The sequence below is a fragment of the Paramisgurnus dabryanus genome, chromosome 3 (genome assembly GCF_030506205.2).
Source record: "Paramisgurnus dabryanus chromosome 3, PD_genome_1.1, whole genome shotgun sequence".
In the NCBI taxonomy this organism is placed as follows: domain Eukaryota; kingdom Metazoa; phylum Chordata; class Actinopteri; order Cypriniformes; family Cobitidae; genus Paramisgurnus; species Paramisgurnus dabryanus.
In genome coordinates, this window is record NC_133339.1 from 12,145,355 (window position 1) to 12,157,199 (window position 11,845).

At 38.2% G+C, this 11,845-nt stretch overlaps 1 protein-coding gene across 1 annotated transcript; it reads left to right on the plus strand.

Annotated features, from left to right (window-relative positions):
- Window positions 1-250: 250 nt before the first annotated feature.
- On the plus strand, window positions 251-10,138 carry LOC135768458 (interferon-induced very large GTPase 1-like). The gene is made up of 3 exons (XM_065277682.1): window positions 251-347; window positions 688-1,293; window positions 5,361-10,138. Exons 1-3 carry the CDS (start codon window positions 251-253, stop codon window positions 10,136-10,138), a joined length of 5,481 nt encoding a protein of 1,826 aa, XP_065133754.1.
- The last annotated feature ends 1,707 nt before the right edge of the window (window positions 10,139-11,845 follow it).

Consider the following 11,845-nt stretch of genomic DNA (forward strand, 5'->3'; position numbering starts at 1 on the left):
AAGCTCCGTCTCCCCATGCACTACTGGATTCACCCAGTCATTCATGTCTCCCAGTTGAAACCCTACAAATTCACCTGTTTCCTCTGTTCTTCCCGCTGGGCCTGACGACGAAGAAGACCCCCTCTCGACAAAGCAGCCAACATCTACACCGTCCAACAAATTCTGGACTCCAGGCATCAGGGTGGGTGGTTGTAAAACCTTGTGGACTGGGAGGGGTTTGGTCCCGAGAAACATTCCTGGGTTCCCTATGATGACATCTTGGATCCAGAACTTTTTTGGGACTTTCATACCTCCAACCCGGATAGACCCGCACCCAGAGCCAGCCCACCTCGGCACCAAAGACCCCAGTAGTCCCTGGGGGGGGGTGGTACTGTCACTGATTTGCCAGGTTCCTCTTCCAGTTATTACCCTCCATCCAACTCACCAGCCTTCTGATTGCCTGCACCTGTAGCAGCTCATCACCTTCACCCAAAAAGGCTATCCACAGCCACACACAGTACACAGTCTTGTCTACACTGAGTACATTTGTATGTTGTTAAGACTAAACTGACGTATACTCTTTCACATTCAAAAACTCTTTTCACATTCAAAATAGCTTAATATAAAAGACTATAATTACTATATAATTAATAATGCACTTGTTTTGGTGTTTAATAAGTTTGAAAACAGATTTTGTGTTTATTGCAGATCAGAATGTTTCCAACCAGACCTTTGTACTATTTGGAAACTCTACATCCGTTCAGTTTAATCATGGCAACATTCTACTGGGAGAAGTACCACCTCTTAAACATGTTCAACTGTCCAGAATTGATCCTATACAGATGAAGATATCAGAACGTCATGTTTCAGTCATTAACATGATTGACTTCACTGAACATCACATAGACTCTGTGGATAATCTCACTGGTCAACTAATGCAAGACAATAAAATCTGTGCCTTCATCTTTGTTTTGCATCTGGGTCAGTTAACAGATGCTGATAAGATGTGTCTTGAATGGCTACAGTCAGTGTTTGGTGACCAAGTTCTTAAGTTTTTGATGATTCTCTTCACTTATGAGAGAAAAGAAGAGTTTGACTATATAATAAATGATCTAATGAAAAACACTGTTCTAGAGGAGCTGATGAAGAAATGTAGAGGAAGATATCACACCTGCAGCAAAACCATGAACAACCAATCAGAGATAAGAGAATTGATGAAGAAGATTGACCATCTGTCTAATGAGAATCAAAGGCAGTGTTACACTGGAGAGATGTACAACACACAGTTACGAAAAGCAGAAAACCTGAAAATGAGTGAGTATCAGAGTAAATAAAATGTTTCACCTTATGTTTCACTAGTTTCTCCTCCTAAATTATTTTTATTTATAACTCTAACACTCTAAAATTGACCAATTACACAGCTTGGATTTAAATATATTGGTAGACCTTGGGTGATCTGTCCGCGCTATGTTAAATGGTCAAATGTTCTCTAATTAATTGAATTACAAACTTGTCGGTCGTATTAAAAAAATCAAATTACACCAAGAAACTGATAGTACACATCTAGCAATTAACTGTAAATAACTTTTGTATGTGTGTATAGATGCTTTGGAAATATATTCCAAAGCTACTAATATTAATAAAAATAATATATAAATATATAACTACATATATATATATATATATATATATATATATATATATATATATATATATATATATATATATATATATATATATATATATATATATATATATATATATTAGGGATGTAACGGTATCAAAAATTCACGGTACGGTAGTATTTCGGTAGGATGCCCACGGTACGGTAATTATTGAAACATTTACAGGAAGGAAAAAACATATGAAGACTTGGAAAAACTGCCATAAGTGTTCATTAAACAAGACTGAACATTACAATGTACAAAGTTAAGCATAGTGTAGTGTTTACAATTTTCATAAAAGCACAAAAATAATTAGACCATGTAATAAAATAAAAAATAAAGTTTCAGTTTAGTTTGTCAACTTTAAACAACTCCCAATCAGTCAGGTTTTAAGAATTGAGTCACTCCCTCAATTGACCTAGTTTTTATTATTATTAATAATGCTAATGCTTGATACTCCTATGAAAGCAACAGTTGTGATTGCAGAATCAAGAAAAGATGATGGATTTTAAGCGGGTCAATTCCTGAAAATAAAAACAACCCAGTAAAAATGAAAATAGCAGCTTACTTATTGTAGCTGGACCTAGAGCTGAGGTCAGCTCACTCAATGCAGGGGCTCATTTCCCAATCGGAAGTCTGCAGCCTCCATAGGTCGCATTTGTAGGCTGCATACGTCATGAAGACCGTCTTATTTTAGAATATTAACATTTTTCAAGTTGACAATTATTCTTATTCATTCGTATATTGTTGTAACATGCTTATGACTTGCGAATGTAATACTCATTTAACTTAAATACACCAGGCGTGTAATGACGTATGCAGCCTGCATATGCGACCTAAGGAGGCTGCTTTCTAATTGAGAAACGGCACACACTCTCCTCATTCATGGATTTACTCACACTCGTTTTTTGTATGTCCATCACATTTTGTCCTTTCTCGTTTCTTGTCACAGCGAACGCGAACTTTTTCCACACATCAGATTTAAAATCCGCGTTTCTTTTGCTTCCGCCATTGTTGCTCCACTTGTAGAGAGGCATCAGACAGAGTGGCACGCATGGGATTATGGGAATTGTAGTTCCCGCGTCCATGCACTCGCTGCACTTGGGTGGAAAAAAACTACACGTGTTGCCCGGAAGACCCAATGTTTTACCGAATCACGTGACCACGTTTGTTTTAGGGGTGGAAGTCACGGTTCGGTTCGTACCTCGGTTCAGACGTCACGGTTCGGTTCAATTTCGGTACAATGTAGGGAAAACCAAAACAAAAATGCAGAAGGCCAATTTTTTTAGTACTTAAGATATTTAAAAAAACATAGGTGTCCTTATCTGTGTTATTGTGAGATGTCATGAATATGAACTGAAATGCATTTAACATTTCTCGTATAACAAAAATGTATAAACTTGTACTCATCTTTCATACAAAGATGGGCTTCAAATGTATTACAAGTTACCTAAATACATTTTTAAATTACATTTTAGCACATTTATTTCATATTAATGTACTAAAGAACAAACAAATGTAGGCTTGTAGGATGCATTAATACGACTTCATGAGGCGCTGCAAGAAACAACAAGTGGATGACGTCAGAGTAACGCGAGAGCGATTTGAAATCAGCCTCCTCCGCAAGATTTCTCGCGGTACTCTGACGCTGATGGCGCTGCGTAAAGTTGAGCACACTTAAAAAACTGAAAGCAGCAGAACTCGACAAAACTGCCCTGCGTATGCTTGCGCTTCGTCCATTTGTTGTATATAGCAGGACAATTATCTCCTACTTCTCAGCATGAGAAATACACGGTGCGGCCTGAACTAACTGAAATGCGTGTGTCTCATGGTGAATGAGTGAGACTTGAGAGCTCTGATTAGACGTACTTCCACTCACATAACCAACAACTGCTGAAAACGCAGACACACAGTCCTCGTCTCTCGCCTGTACTACTGTAACTGACTGGAAAACTAAAGTTTTCACAAACTTGCGATATTTAGGAGGCCGGCGGATCCTCACCACCATTTGCCATACTCGCTGTCGCTGCTATCTCACTCACTCACTCACTCGACCGTCAACCTGTCAAAAAACTGCAGAGTGCCAGAATGTAGACATAGGCGGAGCTCGGCTGCATCAGAGCTAAAGCGGGACTACAGATTAGCTGTCCATAAAGAACCCGCAAATCTAACATTAGTTCTGCATTACATTAATTATTTTGCACGCAAGTTTTTTTTATTTTCATACCGTGTGTTCTCCGTTTAAATTTGTGTATTCTCTGTTTAAATTATATATATTAGGGCTGCAGCTATCGATTCTTTTTGTAATCGTTTAATCTAGCACTGAATCGATCGATTAATCGAGTAATCGGATAACATTTTTGTGTGTGTTTTTAAACAACCAAAACAAATAATGCATAACGAAAATGACGTGGCTGTAAAATGTTGAGGCATTTGGCTTTTATTTCTAAAACAAAACAGAGGTATTGGCATTTGACTGCAAAAAATAAGCCTATTTATTTCCATTTTTACCCATTTAGTGTTTATAAGTGCCAGTGCCAACAATTAAGCACTTTAATTTATTAATATGCACAACAGGTTTCATGCTGTAATCTAGCCCTGACATCAAAGAAAATATCTGGTTTATGTACATTTCTACACCTGCAGCATTTACCATTACTAACAAATAATATATCATTTCTGGGGTGAGCCTATTGCTATGCACGCACACACACACACACACACACACACACACACACACACACACACACACACACACACACACACACGCGTGCTGTGCATGAGGAAGAGTGAAACCCCACTCAGACGTTCAGTTGCTTCATTGCATTTTGTTACGGCAGAAATACATACATTTATTTTCAATAGAACGCTGCATTGGGTTTGCATCACTTGCATTGCGGTGCATTTTAGGTTAAGAATCCTTTGAAAAATCACAACATCATGTCCCGCTGTATACAGCAAATGCATGCAGCTGAAATTATTGTTGCGTGGCTACATAAAAGTTTAAGCATATGTGATGCATTGCGCGATCGGTCTGACTCGCGTGAGAGAGAGACAAGGGTGCATGCGTGTGAAGGGGTTCTTTTTTAAGCTACTCTCTTGCAATTGAACGTAAATATGTTTAGTAATTAAAAACATCAAAGCTAAACATCATATCTAGTCAAACCGCATAACGACATCGCTACAAATACAGTATGGGATTAAAATCAGCGGAAGCTACGTTACCTTGTTTCAGAGACGCTTGGTAAAACAGCAGTGGATGTTTTCGGTTCAGATGCTGAATGTAATGTAATGATAAGAATAATGATCCCAAACTTTAGACTTTCTCTCTCTCTGCCGTTTATGGACATATTTACGCTCCGCCACCGCGCCAACTAAATTCAAAATGTATCACGCGCTATGATGTACTTCCTGAACATTGAACAACGGTCCGTGTGAATCAGATCTCGGCGCGTGTAGTGCGCATCATAGGAATTTAACGAGGCTTCGAGGCAGAATTTTTGTGTGAATCAGATCTCGGCGCGTGTAGTGCGCGTCATAGGAATTTAACGAGGCTTCGAGGCAGAATTTTTGCCTCGAGGAATTTTTTGAATGGAGTTATTCGAGTAACTCGATGAATCGTTGCAGCCCTAATATATATATATATATATATATATATATATATATATATATATATATAAACCACTAAAGAAACATAATTCTGGTATGTTACTTCTGTTTCTTTGATTCATCCAGTCATTATTAGGCTTCATATGGATGACAGACACAACAACCAACTGCAGATCAAAGCTGCAGATGTTCTTCAGATATCTGCATATTCATTAGAGTCTCATGAGTCTTGTACTGATGAAAAGCTGGTGAAGACGTATCTACAGAAACTACTGATGATGAACTACAGAGCAAGATACATTAAAACTAAAGAGACCAAAGAACAACATCTCACACAACAAACAGACAAAGACTTACTTAAAGATGAGGGGGATTTTTTTGATGATATGTTCAAAGATGTGTGTGATGAAGAAACAAGTAAACCCGACCCAGTTCACCCAATGGATGTTCAGATGTCTGTGTTTCACTGTGCTGATAGTTTCCTAAAGCAGCTGATGGTCACTAAACTCTCACAGTGTCAGTTTGCTCTTCCTCTTCTTGTTCCTCATCCAGTCACACAACAGATTGAGTTTCCTCTCTGGACATTCAGACAAATCAACAAGAGCTGGAAGATGAGAAATGGTGACAATGAAATTATAAGTAATGTCCAGCCAGTCTACAAAGCAGAAACTCCAATGGTGTCGTTCTTCAGGTTTGGTTCTATGTCTTCATCCAAGTCTCAGCTGATGAACAATCTGATCAATGAGAAACACAACACGTTCTTCCACAGGAACTGTCCAGGGAGCAGCAAAACCAGACTACTGATGGATGGAGTGGTGGAGATCGCCTGGTACTGTCCATCTGGAAAAGACACAGATACCTTTACTGACTGTGTTGCCTTCTGTAATCTTCATGGTGATGCAGGAGTCCATGAGAAACAACTGCAGATTCTGACTGAAATGTCCTCAGTCAATGTTGTTCTTCTACCAAAACTTGACAAGAATGACAAAAATGTAACCAAGATTCAAAACCTGTACAGAGACTCAAAGCCACTTATTTGCCTTTTTATTGAGGACAAATCTTCTCTTACAGAGACAAAGAAAGGAAAATATAAAATTGGTTTAAATGACAGAAATCAGTCAGATGTATCAGAAGACCTCAGAAAAGCTATAAATGATTGTCTCTCATCTTCAGCATCAGCTTCCATGTTCACACTTGACGATTTGTCCAAACACTCAGATATCAGAGTAGATGAGGAAGATGATGAAGAATGCAGGAGAGGAAGAGAAGCAGCACAGCAGATGATGAGTTTACTGGGGAATAAAAATTTGACAGAAATCAAAAAATCACTTCTGCCTCGTCAGGGGAAACTCTGGCATCAGTGGTGTCAGAAGAACAAAGAACTTCATCGACCTCAAGGGGAAGACATAGATAAAGAAATAAGTAGAACAAGAACAGAAATGATGAATATACGTGAGGAGCAATTTAAATATAACATGAGTAAGTTTATGAAGTTCTTTATTGAACAGATGGACTCACATGATGTAAATATCAATATATATTTTATTAAATGGCTCAGAATCTTACTGAATCAATTTACCTCAGCTGATCTTTCTAATCTACATCAGAAGTATGAAAAAATGTGGTCAACAGTCTTAAAACTAAAAGAGCACAATGATAAATCGAAACTAAAGATAAAAGAAACAGAACTTGAGCAAATATCTGATGAACTTCAAGCAGCAACCTTTGGTTTGGAGCACATCATGAGAGAGATCAGTCAGATCTATGAATCATGTTCATCTGTGAAGAAGAATAAGACAGATCTTCAGTTTGACTTCTCTTCTCTCCCGAGTCTTGCAGCAGAGATGATGATCTGTGGATTTCCACTGGAGCTGATGGATGGAGATGCTGCTCATGTTCCTCTGATCTGGATCACTGCTGTTCTAGATAAACTCATACAGAAACTGGGAGACCAGAGAGTCTTTGTGCTGTCAGTTTTAGGACTTCAGAGCTCCGGGAAATCCACCATGTTGAATGCCATGTTTGGACTTCAGCTTGCAGTCAGTGCTGGACGATGCACCAGAGGAGCTTTCATGCAGCTGATCAGAGTATCAGAGGAGATGAAAGATCAGATGAAGTTTGATTATATTCTGGTTGTTGATACTGAGGGTCTTCGTTCTCTAGAATGTAATGAAAGATCCACCAGACATCATGACAATGAACTGGCCACATTTGTTGTTGGTCTTGGACAGCTGACATTAATCAACATCTTTGGAGAAAACCCAGCTGAGATGCAGGATATTCTTCAGATTGTTGTTCAGGCCTTTCTGAGGATGAAGCAGGTCAAACTGAATCCCAGCTGTATGTTTGTACATCAGAACGTTTCAGATGTCACAGCTGGAGAGAAAAACATGGAGGGAAGGAGACGACTACAGAAGACACTGGATGAGATGACACATCTCGCTGCTGAAGAGGAAGTTTGTGATGCAGAATGTTTCAGTGATGTCATTAACTTTGATGTACAGAATGATGTGAAGTATTTTGCTCAGCTGTGGGAGGGAAGCCCACCAATGGCACCACCAAACCCACACTACTGTGAAAATATTCAGGATCTAAGGAAAATTATAATTTCACAATCATCAAAATCAGATGGTATGAAGCTGACACACCTGCGTGACCGAATTAAAGATCTCTGGGAGGCTTTACTGAATGAACAATTTGTGTTCAGCTTTCAAAATTCTCTGGAGATTTCCGTATACAGGAGACTGGAGACAGAATACAGCAAGTGGACCTGGACTCTTCGCAGTGCCATGTTGGAAATTGAGAACAAACTACAAAACAAAATAGAAAATGAAGCAATTCATGAGATTGAGGAAACAGATCTTCAGAGAGACCTGAAGGAGAAAAGTGAGGAAGTGAAAAACTCAATGTCAGACTTCTTTGAGAAAGACACAGATGCTGGTATTCTGATTAAGTGGAAAACTTTATTTGAAATAAAAATCAAAGACCTTGAGGAGAACATTGTGAGAGAAACAAAGAGGAAATTAAATAAAATTCTTCAGCAGCGACACTTGAAGAGAAAAATGGATGCTCAGAGGACACAACATGAAAACACTCTCTTAGAAAAAAGTAAAGAACTTGCATTAAAACTCAGAGAGAAAACAAATGATGAAGAAATACTAAAGAAAGAGTTTGATATATTTTGGGAAGAATGTGTAAAGAAGATCACCACAGGTACTACTCCAAACAAAGACATTGACATATTAAAAGAAGTAAAACACCTATTTACTAACACAATTAAAAGTGCTTCTGTAGACACCTTCAAAGGAAACAAGGATGTTTTCAATATGCAGAGTTATTCAGATTATGTACGGATAAAGAAGTCCAGTGGATTTATAAAAAATGTTAAAAATCATTTTAAAGCTGCTAAAGAGAAGTGTATGTCTGTTATATCTAAAGAAGATGAAACTCAAATAAGAAACTTGATCACAGATGTTTCAGATGAGACAATCAAGATGATCATTTCATTTAACATTTCAAAGTTTGGTTACAACTTCAGCTACATTCAACAACTCATAGATTACATCAAGACAAGAATAGCAGAACATGAGAAAGGTCCAATCAAATATGAATTCAAGAATGAATTTGTCATGGATTTGGTATTTTCTATATTAAAGAGAGCTGACACAATGATCATTGATCAACACAGGAGGTTCAGAGAGGCCAATGATCCTTTTCTATATGTGAAGATGAAGAGAGATGAATACTTTAGTATTTTTCAGAAATACTGTCAAGGAGCAACATCAGCTGCTATTTTTGGTGAAATCATCTGTCAGAAACTGAAGAGATCCATTGAACAGAGCGTCTATAAAAACATTGGCAGAGATTTAGCAGATGAAATCAGATCAAACTGTCCATTACTGAATGAAAACAGATCAAATCTGGAGAAACACATCCTGAAGAAACTGGCAGAAGAGGAGAATTTTGACAAATACATGAACTACATTAATGATCCTAGAGAATATTTCAAGAGTTTTATCAGAGATGAAGTCCGTCAATACATCAGTGATCAGTTCAGTATCAGAGTTAAACCCAAGATGAATCAGAACATTGAAGTCCTGCAGCAGAAGATCCTGACAGCAGCTCATGAATCTACTGTAGATGTTCAAGATAAGAGTGGAGATGTTAACTTGTGGTTGATGTTTTTCACATATAAGCTCTCAGATGTTCTGATATTCTCTATGAATGACTTCAGTGGAGTCAAACATGATGATGTTGATGATTTCAAACTCTTAGAAGATGTGATAAGAACAGAACTTAAATCTATAATATCTGACATCAGCAGAGAGTTCAGTACAGATATATTTGATGTTAAACTGGATCTCAATAACAGACCAGATCAGATTCTGATTGATCACTTATGTCGGTGCTGTTGGGTTCAGTGTCCGTTCTGTGCAGCCTCCTGCACCAACACAATAGAAGACCATGATGAAGATCACAGTGTTCCTTTCCATAGAGTAGACGGAATTAATGGGGTCTATTATGATGATACAAAGACTCTCTCTACAGATTTTTGTTCAACTGTTGTCAGAAGTACTAGAAGTTTCGAATTATCAGATAAGTGGATACCATATAAAAAATACAGAACAGCAGGAGGGGTTTATGCACAGTGGAGAATCACCCCTGACTACTCTGAGCTGCCCTACTGGAAGTGGTTTGTGTGCAGATTCCAGGAAGACCTGCAAAGCCACTATAAGATAATATTCAAAGACCGGCCTCTAGATGAATGGAGCAAATACACAAAAGAGGAAGCTATTGATAGTTTAGATAATTACAAAAGCTTCAAACAGCTTACTTTATTTGAAAGAATAAAAATGACATTTCGAAAAAAAAAAACTAAATACTGAATAACATATAGACAAGTATACACTATAAAAAGTGCGGAGTTGTTTTAACCCACGGCTGGGACAATATTGAACAGAACACACTGCTGGGTTAAAGTTATCCAATGATGGGTTGTTTAAACCCAGCTGCTGGGTTGTTTTAACTTAACCTACAACCCAACATCAGGTAATTTTTAACCCAGCAGTATGTTCTGTCCAATATTGACCCAACCCTGGGTTAAAACAACCCAGCACTTTTTAGTATGTACAAGATTATGAGAAACATTATAAAAGAAACAAAGTAAACTGTACTTTATTTTGTTCAGACTTTGATTTCCCCCCTGCATCTATTGCAGAACCTGGAGGATTTCTTTTAAGAACAGCATTCTGCTTGGGACTGTTCAGAGACTAGTGAACAAAACAAACATTCATAGATCATTAAGGAATCTACAACCCCAAATCAGAAAGAGTTGGGACACTGTAGAAATTGTGAGTAAAAAAGGAATGGGGGGTCACGTGATGCAGGTGGAGGGGAAAGACGTGCTCTAGTGAGCTCCTCTGACTAGCTATATTATTAATCAAGAATCCTACATTAATCTCCCTAGTTGCTATTTTTGGATGCACTAAGGAACTTGCCCGGTAATATTGTTCATGGCAGAACACAATTTGCGTCGAAAAGGACGAAAAGCACGACTAATTAGCAACACTCTCGAAGCTAACGATCCTGAACCACTCACGCTAATCTTACCCAGCATGGCCGAAGATGTGGAAGGTGAAATATCGTTACAGACTCTTTGGAAAGAGATTAAAACCAGCAAAGAGGAAATTAGCAAACAAATGGACAAGATGACCAATGATATTCAGGCAAAACTGACCCGTATTGAAACTTCAATGTCAACTCTATCAGAACAGTTGATCGAGGTTGAAACTAGAGTGAGTGCCACAGAGGACGACCTGAGAGATACTCGTTCGACAGTTACACGCTTGGAGAAGGACGTCTCCTATCTTAAAGATAAAGTGCAAGACTTGGAGAACAGAACCAGGAGGTCTAATATTCGGATTGTAAACATGCCAGAAAAATCCGAGGGTAGCAATTTGGTCTCATTTCTGGAATGTGTCATCCCGGAGATCCTCGGCGTTGAGAACTTTACATCTCCTCTGATAATTGAGAGGGCTCACAGAATGGGAAAAATTGCGTCGGATAGGACGGCCCCAAGGATAATCTTGGTGAAACTCCTGAATTTCAGAGATAAGCAGAAAATCCTCCAACTTGCACGAGAAAGAAAAGAGGTTTTCCTCGACAAACGCCGCATTCACTTTTTTCCTGATTTCAGCGCGGAGCTTCAGAACGCTCGCAATGCCTATACCGAGGTGAAACGAATGTTGAGAGATCGGGAAATTGAATACTCTTTTGTATACCCTTCTAAGCTTCGGATCATGTACATGGGCAAAACAAAGTTTTTTTCAACTCCACTTGAGGTTAAGAACTTTATTGACTCTTATAGCAAAGATGCAGAGGCTACTACTACGGAATGAGATCTGATATGAGATGCTAGGACTAGTGGCTTTCATACAAAGGACATTCTGTGAGTTAAAGTTATTACTTTTTTAATTTTTTTTTCTTTATATATCCTTGACCAAAATTAATAACAAATATTATTTTTTATTGTAGCCAGATCACAAGTGAATTTAGCAATTGTCTGCTTATACTATGAAGTGTACTATTAGTTT

Bases quoted from the DNA above. Each gene is read 5' to 3' on its own strand.
- LOC135768458 (XM_065277682.1), top strand. From the start codon at position 251: ATGACATCTTGGATCCAGAACTTTTTTGGGACTTTCATACCTCCAACC. The intron at 348-687 runs GTAGTCCCTGGG...TGTTTATTGCAG, and splicing joins CCTCGGCACCAAAGACCCCA to ATCAGAATGTTTCCAACCAG. The intron at 1,294-5,360 runs GTGAGTATCAGA...ATGTTACTTCTG, and splicing joins AGCAGAAAACCTGAAAATGA to TTTCTTTGATTCATCCAGTC.